We start from the raw sequence: 22,060 nt of genomic DNA, 5'->3' as shown, positions 1-22,060 counted from the left end.
CAGTGAAAATGCTGTTGAGCAAGTAGGTGGACTAAAATTTCAGAAAGCAAACTAATGATTAATATACGTCGGAGTTTTGTGGGAGAAAAATATGTTAACGTACAAGAGACTGAAGATTAATCAGCTGCAGAAAAAGATACAGAAGACAACCAGCTGTCAAAACAGGAAAGCAGTTTGACTAACAAACTCAAACTTGACATAGAGAGCGTCACGAGGGAAGGCGAGGAAAGTTGAGACTTTAACCTACAAGTGAAACCATAAATTCAAATTCCTCTTACTGGGACTGCAAAGCCGACATCGTGCACACAGGTGGCTGACTTGTTTTTAAGATGAGGGGACTCACACTGCTTATGGTGGGAATTATTCTGGCTGCACTGACAGATCTGCCTTTGACAGACTTTTCATTTGCAGAGGTAAGAAAAAAAGTACTAAATGCCACCGTTCTGTAAGGTAGTGCAAATACAATCATTTTTATATCACTGCAAAATCAATTATGCTCATTCAAAGTTTTTACTCAGTTTAAATGTCTATTAAGATAAATATTAATTAAGTATTGTTGCTCAATACTGCAAACAAATACACAGCGAACTAATGCATTTAATCACTCCTGCAAGCTTAATAATGAAAATATATAAATAATTAAACAAATGTGTAATCGCTGCTTGGTTTTGGGTCTAAATATTTTCTAAATAATATGTTTTTAGATCTAAATATTTTCTGTTTTTTAGATGATAAATGTGTGCTTGATCACATTATGTCAGTTAAGTGACAGAAATCGATTTTTTAAGGCTCATTCTGTTATGCATTGAAATGTTTAAGACAAAAAAAGTCCTTTACATGATCTGCCAAATGGAAGTGAACATGTTATAACTAAAGCTGCTTTAAATATATATTTTTTAGGCTGGATATTTATCTATGAGGCCAATGGAAGGTACAAACGGGACGTCCAACTCAACAGAGGTGTGTGAACTTTGAGTGTTTCATGTTTTAATCTGTTTAGGTGAGACTTAAAATCAAATTAGATTTTGACAAATATAAGCAGTGCTGCTCAAATATGAGTAGAATTCTTACTTTAATTATTCTCAGTAAAAATGTCTTTGTTATGGGATTTTTTTTCAATTATATAATCATAGTTTTCAATTGTAAAGTGTGCTAATTGCTGCTATTTCTAAGGGACGGGTTAGGTTTTGATTATTTTTCTGTTTTATTTGAAGTCCAAAGTCGACGACCTTGCAGGAATAAACAAACACATGATTACAAGCATTGGAACCTGTTTCCTCATTAAAGTTCAAATGTGCTCTTATTTTAGCCACAAGAGGAAACCACAGAAAATAAAGCTGTTGTGCAGGTAGGTTTCATAAAGCAAAGTAAGGACTGACACGTGAAAAGTGTTGAAATGCAAGAGGATGAAGATGCATTTATCATCTTACTCACATTAACCTAAAGTTTGGCTGACTTCCTTTTTAATCCCATCAGTGGAACGGCACCATTAGGCCAGTGGAAAGTGATTTTGGGTTCCCTCCTACAGAGCCCCTCGAACAAAGCCCCCAGAAGGACACCAAAGTAAGAAACTGCAGCAAAATAAAGACCTTTAAGTCATGTTAAAGTTTGAAAAACTTTATTTTATTTAGTCTTTTGAAAAACATTATTTTAATTAAAAAACAAACAAACAAAAGCTTTAATGTTTACCACAGAAATGTGAAGGCAGTTTCTCCAGCTCCAAAGTCCAAAATCCAAATGAAGCCTTTTTATTTTTGTTCCTGTTAAACAGGAGTTTTTCCCAATGTCGCCAAAGCACTTGCTCATAGGGGGTCGTGTAATTGTTGGGGTTTTCTCTGTTGTATTATTGCAGGGACTACCTTACAATATAAAATGCCCTGAGGTGACTGTTATTGTGATTTGGTGCTGTATAAATAAACTAAATTGACTTTGCTTTGAACAACAACAACTGACAATCTAAAGACGTTCACACAGAGGAGTTTATTTTGTGTTTTTCCTTGTCATTGTCATTACAGTAAATCTTAACTTCTTAGTGTGAGCAGTTGCTGCTTTTCTTTTTGAAATATGACAGAAAACCAAACAACTTGATGTTTTATTGGTTTAAGACACAACCATGAAAATGTGGAACCAAAAAAATCACAGTACTGCTTTACATTACCAATACCTGCTTACACTCTGCATACACTACTATGTACTATGAATACAAGACAATGTACTGTTTTCAAACAAAGGAATATAATATTTACAGAAACTTAAACTTAAAAAAGTCATTATTGGAGGGGACGCCCATGACAGCAACCAGCCTCACCAAATTAACATCTGCCCTGTTGTTGAGAATAAAACAGACTTTGGGCAGGTAAGCAAACAAATTTGAACTTTGATGTTAAACAAGAGCTGAAGTAAAACAGCCTCCACCTACAAACACATGCATCATAAAACAGGCGTAAGCGCTCACTGGAAGCTGATTACAAAATGAGAGGACTCACACTGCTCTGTTTGGTGGGACTGGTCAGAGGGCCCGGTGGCGCCAGTGTCCGGCAGCCTCGCCTCTGTCAGTGCGCCCCAGGGTGGCTGTGGTTACAATGTAGCTTGCCATCACCAGTGTGCGAATGTGTGTGTGAATGGGTGGATGACTGGATATGTAAAGCGCTTTGGGGTCCTTAGGGACTAGTAAAGCGCTATATAAATACAGGCCATTTACCATTTACCATTTACTTATTCTCACAGCTTCGGTAAGAAAATATATCACTGTTTGATGTTCACAGATATGTTGAAAGCTTATAACAAATGACAGTCTACATAAATATTTATTTAGACATATTTATCATCACGAATCAGCTGAAGTGTGTCTCATGCTGCTGCTGACTCACTGAGATTAACTGTATCATTATTTTGCTGTGTTGTTTGATTTGAAATGATCTTCAAACATGGAGTGAAAAACATTATTTTAAAAAAGAGGCAGAAATTAAAATCTCCAGCGCTGCGTTTTGGCTTCATATTGTAGGATTTTATGAAAGTGTTCTGAAAGTTTTATCCATTCTAATTTCAGCTGCATGAAGGAAGCACAGCACCAGCAGAGAATAAAAAAAAGAATTACTGATTATATATTAAATTTTGAGCTTTATATGTTATTATTAATGTCACACACTTTCATTTCAGGTCCATCATGAAAGCAACTCAAAAAAGCCTCCAAAAAAGCCATCGGTACGGTAAAAATTAAATAAAATCTTAAAAAAACTACCAAACTATATTCAACTTTCTCAACAAAGACTTAATATTTTTCACTATTAAAGAGGTCAATCTGGACTTTATTAACTAACATATAAGTGAGACATAATTCTTATCATCATGAGATTTTTGTTTTTTTTTTAAATTGAAAAAAACAACAACCCAACAATAAATATCAATTGCCCCACGTGTGTGGAATTATATCTGTGACCCCTTTTACAGATATAATCTTTGCCCCGGGCCTTGAAATACCAAGAAAATAAACAGATCTATGACTTGCTTCAGAGTTGATCATCTATTACTAAGTAAAATTAGACTAATATTCATTTTTAATATTTTGTAATATTTATATTTAAGATCATTCAATCATCCGCATCAACATTTACTTTGTGTCGGCAAATATCTACACAAATTGTGTGAATTCTGTTTTATGTTGACTCCTAAAAGCATTTTTACTAACACAACAAGCTCAAACTGCTTATTTCAATTTTATGCTACAGTGACACAGATGTGCTGTATATTAGTGTAACCTTAAAACTTGACTTAGAATTTCTTTGTCTTTACATAATTATTTATATGCATATTTCATGTATAAATGTATATTATTGTAGATTATATTTTATTTCAATGTTGATAGCAAAATGAGTTGTGCCATGGGTGCTGGAGTCCCCTTGAAGGTACACGTGATGAAACTGAATAAGCCGAGGGAAATGACACACAGGTAAAAAACCATTGACAACACTATATTTACACATCTATAATTTGTCATAATTTCACGTAAAAGAAAATTATCAAAGTGCCTTGAAAAATTGTATTTTAAAACAAATGTCTTAAAAAAAGATAGAAACCTGTCCATAGGTGTGATTTTGTGACAGTTAAGTGAAATCATTAGATTTTTTCCCCTCTGTGTAATTTACAGACCGTTCATCAGAACATTTCAGTGGAAGCAACAGTGGACGACCGTGATTCTGCTCATGTTACTGTCTTACCTAAATAATCATTAAAAGTCTGTTGTGAGAAAAGTTTCCTTTATTTGTTAAGTGTCTCTTATTTGTTGTTATGTGCTTTTTCCAAGGTCATTTAGAAACGTAGAGCTGGAACTTTTGACAAATTATCTGCCAGACACACAAAAAAACACCTATTCTGACAAAATGAGACAACACGGGAATTAATTATCGAGGGGAGACACAAATGAAGACAAAAAGAACATTTTCTTTAAAGAGACGGTAAATTTACAAAACTAACTTCATCACATTTTACTAACACAAAGGCAGTGGCTGCTTATTTCAGGCCTGTTATAACAAATGCACGTGAGCTGACGTGTGCCATCGTTGCTATGAACTCCTAACTGTATTTAATGATCATACTTTGTCCTGCTGCTTTTTTAATAAACAAATAAAAACAGTTCCTGATAAACTAACTCGACATCCTGTTACGGGCATTTTTCTTAATAATTAACATTGAGAAAAATTACAAATAAAATAAGCTTTTTCTTTTAAATATGGCATTTTACGAAAGAGAGAACAGCGGATTCATAAGTATGTGGAAGAGTCTGAATTACATTAATAACAAATTCAGTTTTGAAGAGAATAAAGCAGACTTTTTTTTCATTTGCTAACAAACAAAGTTGAACTTTGATGTTAAACAAGAGTTGAAGTCAAAGAGGCTTCACCTACAAACACTTGGATTATAAAACAGTTTGAAGTGCAGACAGGAGGCCGATCACATCCGAGGTGAGACGACTCGCACTGCGCTGTTAGGTGGGATTTACTCTCACAGCTTCAGTTAAACAAAACAAAACATCATACTGGCAAATTAGCCAAATTTTTAAAACCTTTTCTGCTGGTTTCAATAAAACAAACTGTGAATATGTGTAATGAGTGTAGGGAAATTTTAGCTTCACAGATCAAATACTATAGCTTGAAATTTTCACTGGTCTTATCAGGATCTTTCATTTGGGACAGATACATTAAAACTAGTGAACTAGTTTACTAGTTAATTCTTAACTAGTTTTTGACTTGTTAAGTCCAGCAAGTCCTACAAACTCCCATTTTTGAGCAAACACTAATAAAAAAACTGTCATTTATTGTCTTTTTAAATTTCTTAATGGTTTCTGGTTGAATTTTACAACTGCAAAACAAAGCATACTTAGTCATAAAAAGTAAGAAAACACCAAATTCATTCAACTTTCATGTTGGATTGATCAAATTTGAGCCGTTGCACCACAAAACAAAAACATCAGTATAAAGTTTAATCCGATGGTACTCTAATATGTGAAGCTAAAATCTTCCAGCAATCATTATATATGTATTTATTTCTTCGCGGTTTCATTGTAGGACTGTTGTTTAACTACCAGATAAACGAGACTGCAGATTTAAACTTAGGCTTGATATAAATGTATTTTTCTACCATAAATCAGCTGGAGTGTTTCTCACACACTGTTGTTAAAAAACAAAAAAACCCAGCACTGAACTTGAATTTGTATATCTTTATTACATTTGAGGGTTAGCACCTGAGTACTGCATCTAAAATGAGCAAATTCAACAAAATAGAGTAACTTTGACTGTATCTGTGTAAAGTAACCAGTTCTTGAAACATTATGATCTATAACATCCATCACAGGTTTCCACTTTCCACTTTTCTCTATGTAAATGTGATTAAAATGTAACATTTGACAGGGATTAGGCAGTTTTACATAAGTCAAGTACTAATGAAACAGATGTACAGAGAGGTTATAGCAGTGAGGTCAAACTCGTTTCACACTGACGGCCACGAACAGTCCACCATGACTTGAGTGGGCCAGACGAGTGAAACTCCACTTTCTGTCCGTGTAAAGGTGTTTAACTCCACATTTAATCCCTGAGATATCGTACAATAAGATAAAGATCTGCAAGTTCAACACCACATCTCAGTGTTTCTATGATAAATGTGTAAAATTACAGTTGTGGTGCAGCTCACTGCCCAGAGTGTCTGATGTTTGTACAACATAGAGTTTCATGGATGAAAATTTTCTTTCTTTTTTTATGTCATAATGGTAGACAGTGAAAAACACTGTCTACACTTTTCTGTCATTTAACTATTTATCTATTACTTAACTTCTTTGGTGTAGAATGAACGGCTGTTATCAGCAGGAAAAGCTGTCCAACGATTTATGCACTTCCTCATATTTTCTGCAGTGTTTGCCTGGCCGATTCTGGCCCCCGGGCCTTATTTTTGACACCTTTGGGTTATAGCAGAATATATAAGGTGTCTGTCTCCCTGCTTGTTACAAAATGACACCTTCAATACAAAATAAACCGACTGGGTGCACGAGGACAGGGTGAGGCAATCAGGAAGTAAGAATACATTTTTAAAAATGCATAAATATTATCAGCCTTTTCTTGTAAACGTGACACCTGGGACAGCAGGTGTCACAGGGGATGTTTAAATCTTCACTGCTGTTGAAACGTCTAAATTAAACTAAAAATGTTGTTTTCTGAAGAATAATGCAGACTTTGTGAGCGCAAACATATTTACATTTGCTAACAAACACAGTTGAACTTTGATGTTAAACAAGCGCTGAAGTGAAAGAGTCTCCACCTACAAACACTTGCATTATAAAACAGGAGGTCTGTGTGCAGACAGGAGGCTGATCACATCCACGATGAGAGGACTCGCACTGCTCTGTTTGGTGGGATTTATTCTCACAGCTTCGGTAAGAAAATATCATGCACCTGTTTGATGTTCATGGATTTCCTGAAAGAATTAACAGTCTCACTGAGTTTATAACAAGTGATAATCTACATAAATGTTTAGATTTCATCTTTAACATTGTAGGACTAACGTTAGTTAGTCCAGTATGTTTTTAATTTCTGTTTATTTATTTTGACCAAGAATCAGCTGGAGTGTGTCTCATGCTGCTGACTCGCTGAGATTAATTGATTAATGCTGCTTTGTTTGCTTTGAAATGTCAATGACCTTCCAGCACTGAGGGGAAAAAGGCAAAAATAAAAACCTCCAACACTTAAATCTGTATATTGTTATTCTATTAAAGCGTTTTCCATTTTCTTTTCAGCTGCATGAAGGAGGCGCAGCACCATCATCGGATGTAAGTTAGAAAAACAAAAAAACAACCTGTTGACACGAGTGGCATTATTCACCAGTAATTATAACATTATAATATTATATATAAATGTGTGTGTGTTTATTTTTTTTACTTTAGAATGCTGGCAGCTGGCATCCTCTTGAAAGCACTGGCAATTTTCCAACTGCTCCAACTCGTGTAGTAAGTAACGCCACAAAAATAAGCAATATTTATATGTCCGTGCGTGTCCTGCAAGGTGTAAAATGATAAAAAGTATCAAATTATTTGTTTATTTGTGCAGGTTATATTTTATTTAGATGTTGGGGAAGGGTTGGGTTTAAAGATCTGTAACTAATGTAATCCAACATATTTCAGAACGGGACCTTGCATCCAAATAATTCTACTCATGCTGGAAATGCCACAGAGGTAAAACACCATCAGCACAGCTTTTATGAAGTCTGACAACAGCATTTAATTTGAAATAGCACTGACGAGAGAACAGAGAATATGTGGCAATTTATTTAAAATCCTTTTATTTCTCTTTACACTTTACAGGTTCATCACAACAATACAGCTGCAGCAACAGTGAAAGAAGACGCGTGATGCTAAAAATGTTGAAGTGTGAATCTTCACAGAGACAGACGACCGTGATTCTGCTGGTGTTACCGTCTTCTCTGAATAAACACTAAAATTATGTTGTGGGAAAAGTTTTCTTTATTTATTAAACTTAATAAAAGGTCTTTTAAAATGTGTTTTTCAAGAGATGGAAAAAAAGACCTACTCTAACATAGGAATTAATAACTGACGTTAAATTTTCACGTTAATCATATTTCATTAACAATTAAGCACTGCCTGGTTATTTAAGGTCTAAGAAACTGAATGCATCACATCAGAGTCGGAGCTGTAGGGGCGTTTCTAGGACTTTCTTAACAAGGTGGCAGAGAGGGGGGCAATAATCATGTATGATCTCAAATTTAATGTCCTCAGCTTGTAATGTTTAGACTTTGAAATGCAGTTACTTTGATTACAGTGCTTTGTTCTCTCACAAACCACAAGCTTTACATAAAAGTACATACAAATTTAACCTATTAACAGTTAGACAATTACAAATCAAAAATAAAGTAAGCTAGTCACACGCAGTAATGTAACAGCTACACATTTTAAAATCAATATTAGCTCATAGCTTTAAAAGTCATTTTAAATGTAAGAGTGTTTTTTCTGCACATTACTTGCAGAAACGTGCAGATCGAATCACCGGTGTTGTCAAAACGCGACTGTGATTCTGCGGAGTGATTGACAGTACTGTGATCCAATAAGATAAGGCGGTTTCAGATGGACAGTTTTCTAAACCAATGATGGTGGGAGTTAGAGGGTAGGCGATCAGATTCCAAGAGGGGTCTAGAAGGGTGGGTCTAGAAAGGGCGGTGCCACCCCATGCCACCCTTTTAGACTCACCCCTGCTGAGCTGAGCATCAGCCAAGTCGCAATCAGCCAAGGTTTCAGGTGAACCCATTGCCCCACCCTATGTGATTTCCTGAGGTCAGATCGCCCAGGATGTGAGTGGGCGTTAAGGTGTCTGGGGAGGGAACTCAAAACTGGATTATAGATGGCAGACAGTTGGTGTCGTAAACCACCGCCTCTGTTCAAAGATGGTCATTCACAGTGGACATAGATGGCTTCTTTCACTCCTCTTTCAAACCATCTGTCCTCTCTGTCCAAAATATGAACACTGGCATCCTCAAAAGAGTGACCTTTGTCCTTTAGATACAGATGGACAGCTGAGTCTTGTCCCGTGGAGGTGGCTCTTCTATGTTGTGCCATGCGTTTATGAAGTAGCTGTTTGGTCTCTCCAGTGTAAAGTTTTGTTTAGGAGGCAAAACTCCTAAACACAAACTTAACAACTGCATGCGGTACAGTGTAGAGAGGAATGTCCAGACCTCTACATTTTGGTTTTAGAGCCGAGAACCTGCAAATTCAGCCCAATACAAACTAACTCGACATGACAACACCTGTCTGAACAAAGACCAAAGCTGGTTTTGTTCTTTTTTTAACACTATTAGTTTACATTTGGATTATTCCAGTTCAAAAAATCATTAATAAAATGGATAAAAAAATGAATAAAATTAATAAAATGAGCATTTTTAACCAAACATAACACTTAAGAAAGAAGCAAAAAAAATTTTTAAAAATAAAACGAAAGAAAGAAACAGTAAGTAAAAAGGGCCTGAATTATATTAAACTAAAAATGTTGTTTTCTGAAGAATAAAGCAGACTTTGTGAGTGCAAACATGTTTGCATTTGCTAACAAAGTTGAACTTTGATGTTAAACAAGAGCTGAAAGAGTCTCCACCTACAAACACTTGCATTATAAAACAGGAGGTCTGTGCGCAGACGGGACGCTGATCACATCCACGATGAGAGGACTCGCACTGCTCTGTTTGGTGGGATTTATTCTCACAGCTTCGGTAAGAACATTCATATCCCTGTTTGATCTTCATGGATTTACTGAAAGGAAGAAATTTAAATGGTTGAAAGGAACTAACGGTCTCACTGAGCCAATAGCAAATTATAGTCTTCATAAATATTTAGATGTCATTTTATATTTTTGTAGTTTTGTAAAGCTATTGTTTAACTGGTAAGTTCGACTCCAGATGTAAACATGAGTTTGAATTAAATATATTTTTTCACCAAGAATCAGCTGGAGTGATTCATGCTGCTTTGCTTGCTTTGAAATGTCAATGACCTTTCAGCACTGAGGGAAAAGAAAGAGGCAAAAAAAAACCCTCTAGCACTGAATTTTGTATCTGTCTAACATTATTCTGTTTTTAAGTTTTATCAGGTAGTAAATACAAACACTTGTCATTACATCTTAACCTCCTAGGACCTGGCGTCCACATATGTGGACATCACATTTTGGGTTATTTAGGCCAAAATACTCAATTTTGCTCTACATGGGCCTGATATCCACTTACGAGGACATTATGCTGCTACTGTTCTATCAAAATTTTAAACGAATATCCTCATATGTGGCTCTTATTTTTCTTAAAAACAAAAATAAGGTAAAAAAAAAACTTAAAAATGCATGCCGTTTAAGAGTTCGGGTCTTAGGAGGTTAATCCAATCTTTAAGAAACAACATCACCCAATCACAGCCTCTAAAACGAGAAAGTCATCTTAATTTATTATTTGACATGGATGGTGTGATCTTATATAGGTCATATACAGATCATGAAAAACATATTCTATAGCTATTTTAATATTAAATCTTTGTCCCTTTAGTTTTTGCAACTTACATTTCCAACTTCAGTGTCATCAATGTCCAGAAAGAGAGAAAATATGAAATCTTTTTATTTCCACCTTTTTTGTGCAGCTTCCATAATTACTTTTTTTTGTTTCGTTTTATTAAAATGTTTCTTCTTCTTAAACATCAAATGGTTTATTTTAAGAAGACTTAAAGTTGTTCTTTGTCATTCTAGCATTCAGCTAGAGCTACAACTACCGTAAGTACTACATTAATAAAACACCAGAAACATCAACCAGTATTTCTAATGTTTTATATTTTCATGTTTATCGGTTTAAGTAAAGATTACCAAAGGTACCCTGACGAATTGTTAAAATATTACAAAACTTGACATATCTTTCATTTCTTGGTTTGATGGTGTGTAAAACTATTTGTAGATTAGATTTGATTTAGATGTCGGGGGAAAGGTTAAGTTTAAAAGCCTGTAACTAATGTAATCCAATGCATTTCAGAGAATACCCACCTCTATCTGGCATGCTCTATCCTCTAATAATACTCGTTCATCACCTAGAAATGGTACACAGGTAAAACACCTTCAACACAGCTTTCATAATGTCTTACAACAACATTTAATCTGAAATAACACTGACAAGACAGCTGAGAACGTATGGCAAATAATTTTTTATTTTCCTCCTGTATATTATATAGGCCGTTCATCACAACAATACAGTGGAAGCAACAGTTGAACCAACAGTGACAGAAGACGCACCAAATGTGCTCTAAAAACTTCAAAGAAAGACACCGTTCGACTGATGGTATAGTCTTCTCTGAATACACATTAGAAACCTATAATTAAAAAGTTCCTCTTATTTGTTATTATGCTTTGTATAAGGTCATTTAAAATCTATTTGTTACTTAGGAGATGAAACAACAACAAAAAAAAACACCTACACTGACCAAATTCAGTTTTATTTATTTTTCTGTTATTTAATCCTCACAATGTTACTGGAGGCCAAAGTAATACTATCCAGAGTAACTTTCTGGTTAGATACCATAACCAGAAAGTTACAATAACGTCTGTTTTAACTGGATTTAGAAGCAGGAAATTAGAGGACATCCAGATCTTTATGTTATGTTATGTTAATAGAAATTCCTGCAGTTTAACTAATTGGTGTGTGTTACGTGGCTCCAGGGATAAATAAAGTTGGGTGTCACCTGAATAGAAGTGAAAATGTACGCTATGCCTTCAGATGCTGCTGCCTAAGGGAAGCATGTAAATGGTAAACAGAAATGGTCCGCGCAGGGAACCCTGTGGTACTCCATAATTAACCTTAGTGTGTGAAGAGGACTCCTCATTTACATGAACAAATTGGAGCCTATTAGATAGAAATGATTCTAATCACTGCAGCGCAGTACCTGTAATACCGACTGCATGTTCTAATCTGTGTAATAACATATTACGGTTGACAGTATCGAACGCTGCGCTGAGGTCTAGCAGGACAAGCAGAGAGGAGTCACTGTCAGAGGCCATAAGAAGATCATTTGTAACCTTCACTAAAGCTGTTTCTGTGCTGTGATGAGCTCTGAAACCTGACTGAAACTCTTCAAATAAGCCATTCCTCTGCAGATGATCTGTTAGCTGTTTGACAACTACTCTTTCAAGGATGTTTGATATGAAAGGAAGGTTGGAGATTGGCCTATAATTACCTAAAACAGCTGAGGCAAGTGATGGCTTTTTAAGTAGTGGCTTAATTACTGTGAGCTTGAAGGGCTGTGGTACATAGCCGATTATTAGAGATAGGTTGATCATATTTAAGATTGAAGAATTAATTAATGGCAGGACTTCTTTGTGGAGTCTTGCAGGAATTAGGTCTAAAAGACACGTTGATGGTTTGGAGGAATAATTACTGAAGTTAAGATCAATTGGAGAAATAGACTAAATAAATATTAATGGTATTGAAAGTAGCTGTAGATAATGTTACTTCTAGAGACTGAGGTTATGAATAATTTTTTCTATAAACATTTTCTTTTAGAATTTTATTTGCAAATAAATTCATCAAGTTATTAATAGTTAAGGTTAAATGAATGCCCCGCTCAGAGTTGTTTTTATTTTCTTCAATCGGTGATGAGTAGTAAGATGTTCTAGCTTTACGGGGCTTTTTACAAAAATACAAATAAAACAAATTAATGACACGCCAGTTCCACAGCAGCTTACGAGTCATCTGCTTTAAAATGCAAATTTAAGAGTCAAGTATGTCTGATTTATGGTTTTGCTTTGTTTTATTTTTTTCCTTTCAGAGTCATACGCAGTGTAGATGTAAAAGTATTAAGATAATCAACCTCTGTGGGAGGAGACTTGGGAGTAAAATGTTCGAGTTGTACGTCAAATCCAGACCCTGAGTGTGTTGGGTGGGGGGTGGGTTCTTTTAAATTTTGAAAGTCAGTTGAGTCATTTGGCTGTCAGCGGATGCACGATCCTATGAGGCGTTTCCTCATAGGATCGTGCATCCGCTTTAAAAGTAATTCTACTCCCTCAACAGAGGTAACAGACCATCAGCACAGATTTCATGTCTTACAACAGCATTTTATCTGAAATAACATGGACAAGACAGCTGAGACTGTGTGGCAATTAACTGAAATCATTTTATTTATTTATTTTTTCCTCTGTATACTTTATAGACTGTTCATCACAACATGTCATTGGAAGCAACAGCGAAAGAAGACGTATCCAAGAGACGCTAAAAAGATGAAAACATGAAACCTCCCAGAGACAGACCACAAAATCTGTTAGTTTCACTGCCTTCTCTGAATAAACATTAAAAGGCTGTATTTAAAACAAAGAAGACGTTTCTCTTATTTGTTGTTATGCATGTATAAGGTCATTTAAAATGTGTTTTTCACCCAAGAGCTGGAACTTTTGTGTCGGGACAAAAAACATCTACTCTGACAAAATGAGACAATATAGGAATCGATAATCGAGGGGACATCAGATTAACACAAGTCAGGCGTTTACAGCTTCAAGGATTCAGACAAGACTAAATTCACAAGGATCACTTTATTTTTTTTCTGTGTTGAGGGTCTTTTTCATCACAAATATTACCCAGCAGGATGTCCCAGCAGGTATCAATGCTCCCTAACATATTCATGGGAAGAACATACACAACATAACTTCATTTCTTTATGTTTCTAAACACACTGCTTTAAAGCCCACTGGATATTAACTGGGTGTCGCACAGCTGCACAAGCTACCTGTTTTACATGAGGACTGCGATTTTTGGATTACCTGTGAGGAAAAAAACACAAAAGCCTTAAAAATCGGGGGGGTTTAGTCAGTATGGTCAAACATCATCAAGAAATCAGCATTTGAAAGTGGTTTCCAATCACTCAGACCACAGGAAAGCATTTGTTACCAAAAGGCTGGTTTCAGATTAGAAACAAGCTTTAATGACTCGTCTGATGTTCAATGAGAAAAAGGGCAGCAGAATCAAACAGTGGATATGAAAGACAGTTAGTAGTTGTAATCATCAGGCAAACTAAAACAGCACTACATTCTTGAGTTTGTTTTTCTTTTGCATGTTTTTTGTGTCTTTTTTTTAGCAAAGTGGTGAGATCCGGAGGCAGGCAACAGCCCGTTGAGACAGCACTTCACTTCAGATGACAATGCAGTTTCTTTCTACCAGTAAGGCCACTTTATAAAGAAACATCTAAATGAGGACCGCAACCTATCGCTTCTTGTCCATTGCTCTCTGCAGAGTGTTGTCATCGTGAATTTAAAAGGAAAAGAGAAGAAGAAAAAGAACAATGTTTCAAGTTTCTAAATTAAAGAGCCTGATGGTCAGCTTGTAAGCAGAGGGAGGGGAAGGGGGTGAGGGGAGGTTGGTGTTCGCCCCTCCCCCCTTCCCATCTCCACCACAGTGAGGGTAGGAAAAAAAAAAAAAAAAGAAGAAGCTCAGTCCACATGGTCACCACCAGCTATGCTGCTGAGGTAGTATCCCCGCTCTCAAAGTCCCAACCGCAACTCAAGAAAAAAAGAACAAAAATACACCTCAAAATAACCGCGGGTTATAGCGATCTTGCAAAAAAATAGATATTCTCACATAAGTTTGTAAAATCATCTTGCCTAAAGTCATCTTCGATCCTCTGTGGCTTTTCTCAAAGCAAGTCCAGAGAGAAGTTGCGCCACACAACCGCTGCTCTGAGTACAATCCACAAAGGACACCTGTGTCGCCTTTTTGTTGCTGCTGCAGTGCCGTACGTTTGGGTGTATTTCCTAATTCCGTTTCGGTGGTTCCCTCTTTCAGCCCCTTCAGATGCAGTCCTTCAGTTTTGCCAACCAAACATATGTGAAGTGTGTTTACTGATCTTTTTAAAGGGCGTGTCACTGTATGTGCTGCAGTGGTGGGGTGTTGTGTGTGTGTGAGTGTGTGTATGGGGCTGTGTGTTGTGTGTGGTGATGGTGGCATCGTGAGCTCTGTCAGGACTGCAGTCCACACAGCTTTGGGATCAGCTTCCTTCAAAGGGGCTGGGCAGGACCGTGCTGGAGGGGCCAGGGGACAGAGGGACGCCGCTCTACTTATCCCCCAGGATGGCGTACTGGTTGTCGAGCTGCAAGTGCTGCATAGAAGCGCCACCGGTCTCCTCTCTGCCACGGTTCCTGTGTTTCACAACCTCGAAGGTCTTCTCCATTTCTCTGTCCCTGAAACACAAACATCAGGTCATTCAAGGAGCGAAAGCAGCATTACTTACTGTAATTATGGTGGCACCACAGTATAATCATTCCTGCATAACTGAGCCTTTAGACACTTTATGTCCAGTGAAAAACTAAGTACCCCCTTACTACTTTCGTAGCTATCGAGAAGATCAGTAGCAGCTGGCTGCTGCTAATCAAATGACTTTGATCAACTGAGCATCAGTAAGTGTGAGCACCTCTATAACATGAGAAGCTTTGGCAGTTTGCTGGTCTGGAGCATTCAGGTGTGTGTTAACACAAAGCCAAGGACGAAAGACATCAGCAATGATCTCAGAGAAGCAACTGTTGCTGCCCATCAATCTGGGAAGGTTTACGAACAATATGAAGTCCATCACTCTGCAGTTAGAATGATTATTAACAAGTGGAAAATATTCAGTTGCTAATATGGCAACTTTTCACTCAAAGGTCACCACACACCACACCTCAGACTCTACAGGCCTCACTTAGCTTGTTAAAAGTTCAAAGTTCATGAGAGCACACTGAACACGTTTGGCTTGTTTGGAAGGTTGCAAGTGAACAAACCACAAGACTTCTGGAACAATGTTGTTATGACAAAGTGCACAGAGCCACATTTGGCTAATCAGCACAAATGGCTCACGCACAGTGGTGAAGGGGTGATGATTTGGGCTTGTTTTTCAGACTGTGAGTAACCATGAACTTGTCTAAATACCAGAGTATTCTAAACATGAGGCCATGTGTCCAATAATGAAAGCATCAGGACAATGATAACAAGCCTAAGAACAAAGTTTAGTACATATTTAAATACCATATTGGAAATAAAAATTACAAATAAAATAAAGCCAGAAAATCAAAACAACTACTGTTAACAAAAATGGATTATGTGGCACACAAAGGCTAGATGCTACAGCACAAACAGGAGAAAATAAGGATGTGATGACTACAGCGCTAACATCATTGTGAGACAAGAATACACTGCCACGTAAAACTAGCACGGCAGAAGTCAACCCTAACACAGATGCGAGAGTGAAATAAGTGATCTACAAAGAATCGCCAAGCAGTTCCCAGAGCTGAAGAATATTTTGCCCTTAGGCTCATCCAGATACGTTATTATAATGGTTTTCCTGTAAACTCTGCTTACTTGCGTGTCTCAACGTGCTTGGCGGTGGCCAGTAGAGAGGGGAACTGTGTGTCACTGAAGATTTCAGGAGGGCCCTGGGTCGGGCCTCGTTTGGTGGTGGTAAGTCGAGCTCCCGGAGGGCGATATACACCAGCGGGCTTCGCCTCAGGTACCTCTACATTCTCTACTGCTGAAATGAAATGCATCAAAAAACAAAAATCACTGTGCTGCTCAAAAAAAACAATGGAAAAGCTGAATTTAGATGACTGAAACAAAAAAGGTTTTGAGGGTTTCCTTAACAAATAAAGGCCCTCAGGTCCCCCAGGAAGAAAAAAAGGTCGATTTTACATCGGTTTACTCACCCACAGGAGCAGGAGGAGGCGCGGCACCAGACTTGTTCCAGGGACCTTTTTCACCTCGTTCTCCACTGACGAGAATGATCTCTCCATCCTCACCAACCTCCTCCTTCTCGTACTCCTCTTCCTCTTTCTCGTCACTACAAACAACCAGGAGGCAGTAAAGCATAGGTGAACACATGCCCAGGTGCCCTGCTGCTGATATAACTGAATGCATCAAAGCTGATAAGGTTAGGACAGAAACCTCCATGTCCTGTGTGTCCCTGTACATTTACTACACAGCAAAACAAAGATGCTTCCTTTTATTTCCATCACCAGAATGACAGCATTCAAATATGGCTGATTTAGAGTTTTGGGTTCAGAGCCAAAGACTCACAAAAAAAACAGATTTGGCTTCCATCCCCACTGCAGTGCACCTCCACGCTGTTTTAATACTATGGATATTGATACTTCTTGATCACTCTGTGAAAGTCCTGTTCTGGGCCATCTGGCTTGGGCCCTTCAGTGTGCAGAAACCTCCACCTCTGTGTCAAACTGACCTGTCATATTTAATCGCTGGTGATGCTGGACCTCCAGCTACATATCAACAAGCAACAAGTAGTGTCGACCGTGCCCAGGCCCAAAAGCGTTACATCGGATGCCTGTTCTGTGAAGTAGGACCAACCCAATCACTGCTTACGACCAACTCTACTCACCAGACTTTGTCTTCTTCCTCAAAATGAAACAGAAGATTAACAGTTGCTGTTTTAATACAGTGGAGGAGACATAGTGTGCATTGCTGCAAGAACAGGACTTCCAGGGAATGATCTAAAAATAGCAGGAACACTGGAAGAGGTCCAGAGGTGCACAAGGACATTGCCTGCTATCCCCTTTTAAGGTCAACTTAAATTGGGCATGATTTTTGGATCTTGAGGTTAAAGTTGCACCTTGCGAAATGTTCGGAACTGTTTGTGTGGACAAATTCGTCCATCCTATTTTAGGGAAGTCCGATTGTGAAATTCTAAGTCGGTACCAATAAATAACAATCAGGATGGCAGTGGAGAGGTTTTTTTGTGTGTTTGTTCTGTTTCTAATCAGCCACTGACAGTGGCGCATGTCAGCTGATTAGCATTTCTTTCACCACTCCCTCTGTTTAACCTCACAGCTAAAACAGCTGTTCTTTTATTTATTCACTCAAGGGTTCAAATTATTTATACTGTGGAGGTTCAGAACAGAAACTCTTAAAAAAATAAAACCAAGGCCCGGAGCCCAGAAACAGCCCGGCGGGGCTTCAGTCCACCCCGCAGGATGCCTTAACTCTTTACTCCTTGAAAATGTTCTAGGAGAAAACCTTGAGGCTCTTTTCTGAATTGAGTGGTTACTGGCATTTTTTCAGACCTTCTTGTAGAACAAAACTGCCTGTGAATCAGAAGTTAGAGAGGGTGGTCTCTGTCTATGCAGTTACCCCTGGAAAGACCCGAAAACTATTCCAGTGGTCGTCAAACCACGCCTTTAATGATATATACTGAGGTGTCAAAACTCGCCATTGAGGGTACAGGTGAGGTCGTCAGATGTCGCCTTTACATCTCGTTGTGATCCAAAGTGATGATCTAACCTGAGCCAGAGGTCTGACTCAGAATTGGTTTTACTACCAAACACCAGCCATTGCCCGCTATACTACACCAATGTATATGAGTAACAGATTCGGCTCTTCACCTGTCACAGATTTATTATCGTTTCTATTTATTTAAAAAAAATAAATAAATAGGATGTTTTTGACAGTTTAGCACAATATTTCTGTTTTCACCTGCAGAACAAACTCCAGGTAACGAGTTTCTGATGGATTTCTTGGTGTTACCACAGTAGCATTTTTCTGTAATAACATTTGACTGAATGTTGAAACGGCACTAATTTTTCTTAGGACATAATGTTTTATGAATTAACAGTTATTATGAAATGTCTGAACTATTTTAAATCAAACTGAGCTGTTTGTGGCTTAGTAATAAAATAGTATGACATCTGTTCTACAGAGGCAATTTATTATAAGTTCAATTAAATTGTATTTATCTAGCAGCAAAAAAAAACCCACAAAACGGCTGTCTTAAGGGGTTTTATAATGTAAAGTACAGACCCTACATTAATACATAGAAAAACAACAATCAGATGAGTAAGCATCTCCTGCGACCAGTTGTGGGTCTGCTGAGGGGGTCAACTTGTGTTTCTCAGCATTTAATCCATGAATTAATTCATTGAAAACAGGAAGGATGCGCTGTTGCTGTTTGAAAATTTGACTTCTCTTTCCACCCTCTGTCCCAAAAACATCTGTATGGGAGTGTTATCTCCTGCAAGCTTCTGCTGAAGCACAGCTTAACCAAACATGTTTTAACCTCACCTTATCTGCAAAGCCTGGAGTCGAAGCCCGCTGTAGTCCACTTCTTTGTGCTCAAATTCTTTCCACTCCTCGTCCTCCTGGGCAGAGGAAAACATTAATTCGTGCACCTCACAGTGAAATCACACTTTAACAGGCCTCTAAGATCACTGTAGTCCAGTCATCATTGTGTGTGTGACAAGTCGTCAAAGCTAATCGATACACAGCTGTATCACCTGATCATATCCTGATGTTATTAAGTGCTAAAAAGATGCTGATCTGCTAACAACTTATAACAAATGGCGGCTCGGCCTTGTTGAGAAACCACGATACAAAGAGGAGGGCTGTCAGCTTTACCTCCTGCCGGCACATGATTAACATGTGGATTTAAAATGTTTACATCTAATCTTATAAGTCAGAACATATTTAAAAGATCGCACTCGAAGTCAGAGATCGTGAAAAAAAAAAGCTCAAAACGTGCGTCGTGGCACATTGTTGTGCCACTGGAAACCATATGCCGGCTTTTCCTTACATCATCCTAGAAAATAAACTCACGTTATTACCCCGACCTTATAAAACAACGTACGGAGGGGGGGGGGGGGAGGCTGCCGCCAAGCAGGGCTTCTCTCCCAGAGGCTCTAATTCTGATCCGGGAGCAAACACCCGGCCGGACACCGGTGTGTGGTAGCGATGTGAAAAGTTATCGCAGAGCAGCGCCGGTTACCTTATCGATCTGAGCGTCCTGGTTCTCGTTTTTAGTCGATTTCTCCTTCTCCTTCTTGGTCTTCTTCAGTGCCGCCGATGTGGGCCCCGCGGCGGACTCCTTCCCCTTCCCCTTCTCTTTCTTCTTCTTTTTATCCCTCTTGGCAAAGAAATCGTCCAGGCTCTTCTCAGTTGGTACATCCGCCATTTTCAAAGAGCAGCGTTAACTAGCTTCAGTCAGACAACCGAGCAATGACAAACGTGAAAATAAACACTCAGACCGAGAGGACAGCGGGTGAAGCGAGCAGAGGAGATGGAGTTACTCTGGAGTCCTTTCACTTCTTAGCTTCTGTTACAAGCTGACTTTAAAAAAAAAAAAGGTTCACTCCGGTCCTCTGCCCGAATCGTTAGCTATCCTGTCAACCATGCCATGCAGAGGCTATTTGACAAATCTGTACCGTCAACCGGAAGCACTTCTCCTCGCTTCCGCTTTCTTCTTCTTCGCGGTTAACAGCAACAAGGTGAATTAGCGCCACCTACTTGCCCAGCAACTTGCCTGGGAACGTTTAAGATCAAACAAAACGCAGTTTTAAAAGTAAAATTGTGTTGATTTATTATTAATGGAACCTACTTGGCCCTATGTGGAAAAGTAAACGTCCCTTAAACCTAATAACTGGCTGTGCCACCAATGGCAGCAGGAACTGCAATTAAGAATTTGCAGTGAGTCTTTCACATCACTGTGGAGGAATTTTGTAATAATAATAATAATAATAATAATAATAATAATAATAATAATAATAATAATAATAATGCATTTTATTTGAGGGTGCCTTTCTTAATCTCAAGGTCACCTTACAAAGAGAAAAGAAATCAATAAAACAGTAGATTAAAATAGATTCTAATAAATTAAAATACAGAAACCAGCAAAATACAACCACAAACAACAAATAAAAATAAACCCCCCCAACAAAAACAGCAAGCAAAATCTGTATTAAAGCGAGTAAGCCAGTTTAAACAAGTAGGTTTTGAGTTGTGACTTAAACAAGGGAAGGGAATCTATATTTCTTAAGGCTGAAAGAAGTGAGTTCCCGAGCTGAGGAGCAGAGCGACTGAAAGCTCTGTGCCCCATAGTGGTAAGGCGAGCAGGTGTGGCAGATGAAGATCTGAGAGAGCGGGAAACTGTGGTGATATGAAGCAGATCACAGAGATAAGGAGGGGTAAATCTTTTTTGCAGAGTTGTTTTAATTTATCTACAATGGAAGGTTTTCCAGCATGAACAGCCTGTTTAAGGTCATGCCAAAGCAAGAAGTCCCAGACCATCACACTGCCACCACCACGTTTGACTGTTGGTATGAATTTCTTTTTATGAAATGCTGTGTTAGTTTTACTCCAGATGCAACGGGGTGAAAACCTTGTAAAAGGTTCAGCTTTTGCCTTGGCGGTCCACATATTTTTTTGGAAAACGTGAAATGACTCTTTGTGTTCTTTTTTGGTCAGCAGTGGTTTTCTCCTTTGGACTTTCCCATGGATACCCAGTCTCTTTCTTATTCTTGAATAAAACTATTGTTGTATTGTTGAATGCTGCATGGTCTTTAGACGTCTTTTGCAATCTCCTGGATAGGTCATCAGTGTACTCTTAGAGTAATTTTGGTAGAGCGTTCACTCCTGGGAAGGTTTACCACTGTTCCCCTAATTATAAAAAGCAGAGCTGGGCTCATATGTCAGCACATGTTATCCAGAAGCAAGGAAAGAGCTTAAACTAACCACAAGGTGTGTAACAAATGCGATCACTGGTGTAAATAAGTGCATGGGTGAAGAAATGATGTATGCAATGTTGTTTATTTGCACCAAAATCCAAAAGATGTCTCAGGGAGGGGAGCCACACAGCATCTGAGCACTGAGGGCGTTTATAAAGAACAATGGCTCACTGAGCCCTGGTTTAACCATTGTCACCAACTGGAAATGAGCCACACCACCTCTGCAGATGAGACCAGCCACACAAACAGGCCAATAGGAAAGCAGGGTGGAGTGTGGCATCACAATAGTTGGAAAAAATGCTTTAATTGCTTTTATTTGTCCTTCATTTGAGTGATGTAGAACCTGTAATCACAATAGTTTACCTCTTTTTTTTCTTAAAGTTAGGTATATCAAAATGTCATGATTTAAACAAACTCAGGGCTCGACATTTAATTTGGTGGGATCTGGTCACCCCACAAAGTCTGTCCAGCGCAGCTTTTATTTGCAGTACCCTCACTTGCACTGTCTGCAACCCATAAAACAGAGGCCTGTCCTCTAG

At 38.2% G+C, this 22,060-nt stretch overlaps 2 protein-coding genes and 2 long non-coding RNA genes across 8 annotated transcripts; 3 read left to right on the top strand and 1 right to left on the bottom strand.

Moving 5' to 3' along the window:
• Positions 1-110: 110 nt before the first annotated feature.
• On the top strand, positions 111-4,255 carry LOC146701775 (uncharacterized). Of its 3 annotated transcripts, XM_085468111.1 has the most exons (7): positions 143-413; positions 901-960; positions 1,310-1,348; positions 1,477-1,563; positions 3,160-3,204; positions 3,866-3,949; positions 4,148-4,255. In XM_085468111.1, the coding sequence occupies exons 1-6, from the start codon at positions 330-332 to the stop codon at positions 3,926-3,928; spliced, it is 378 nt and encodes a 125-aa protein (XP_085324237.1). In that variant the 5' UTR covers positions 143-329; the 3' UTR covers positions 3,929-3,949; positions 4,148-4,255. The 3 variants fall into 3 exon arrangements, with proteins under 3 accessions (XP_085324239.1, XP_085324238.1, XP_085324237.1); XM_085468112.1 differs by lacking the exon at positions 3,160-3,204 and having other exon boundaries at positions 127-413; XM_085468113.1 differs by lacking the exons at positions 3,160-3,204; positions 3,866-3,949; positions 4,148-4,255 and adding an exon at positions 3,050-3,115 and having other exon boundaries at positions 111-413.
• Positions 4,256-6,837: 2,582 nt separating this feature from the next.
• On the top strand, positions 6,838-7,986 carry LOC146701774 (uncharacterized). The gene is made up of 5 exons (XR_014922387.1): positions 6,838-6,922; positions 7,283-7,315; positions 7,430-7,492; positions 7,667-7,717; positions 7,847-7,986. It is a non-coding gene; the product is annotated as an uncharacterized LOC146701774 (long non-coding RNA).
• Positions 7,987-9,670: 1,684 nt separating this feature from the next.
• Positions 9,671-13,374, top strand: LOC146701773 (uncharacterized). The gene is made up of 5 exons (XR_014922231.1): positions 9,671-9,756; positions 10,767-10,790; positions 11,044-11,115; positions 11,240-11,346; positions 13,211-13,374. It is a non-coding gene; the product is annotated as an uncharacterized LOC146701773 (long non-coding RNA).
• Positions 13,375-13,567: 193 nt separating this feature from the next.
• On the bottom strand, positions 13,568-20,273 carry cdv3 (carnitine deficiency-associated gene expressed in ventricle 3). 3 transcript variants are annotated; one of them, XM_085468110.1, is made up of 5 exons: positions 19,787-20,273; positions 19,087-19,163; positions 16,722-16,855; positions 16,381-16,546; positions 13,568-15,227 (listed from the first exon to the last, which is right to left on the bottom strand). In XM_085468110.1, exons 1-5 carry the CDS (start codon positions 19,970-19,972, stop codon positions 15,101-15,103), a joined length of 690 nt encoding a protein of 229 aa, XP_085324236.1. In that variant the 5' UTR covers positions 19,973-20,273; the 3' UTR covers positions 13,568-15,100. The 3 variants fall into 3 exon arrangements, with proteins under 3 accessions (XP_085324236.1, XP_085324235.1, XP_085324234.1); XM_085468109.1 differs by having other exon boundaries at positions 16,381-16,549; positions 19,087-19,160; positions 19,787-20,272; XM_085468108.1 differs by having other exon boundaries at positions 16,381-16,549; positions 19,787-20,271.
• Positions 20,274-22,060: the final 1,787 nt, after the last annotated feature.

The sequence above is a fragment of the Copadichromis virginalis genome, linkage group LG9 (assembly GCF_057382275.1).
Source record: "Copadichromis virginalis isolate Kocher_CV1m ecotype Utaka linkage group LG9, C_Virginalis_male_GT1.1, whole genome shotgun sequence".
Classification (NCBI taxonomy): Eukaryota; Metazoa; Chordata; class Actinopteri; order Cichliformes; family Cichlidae; genus Copadichromis; species Copadichromis virginalis.
This window is presented reverse-complemented; position numbering and strand designations above follow the sequence as displayed.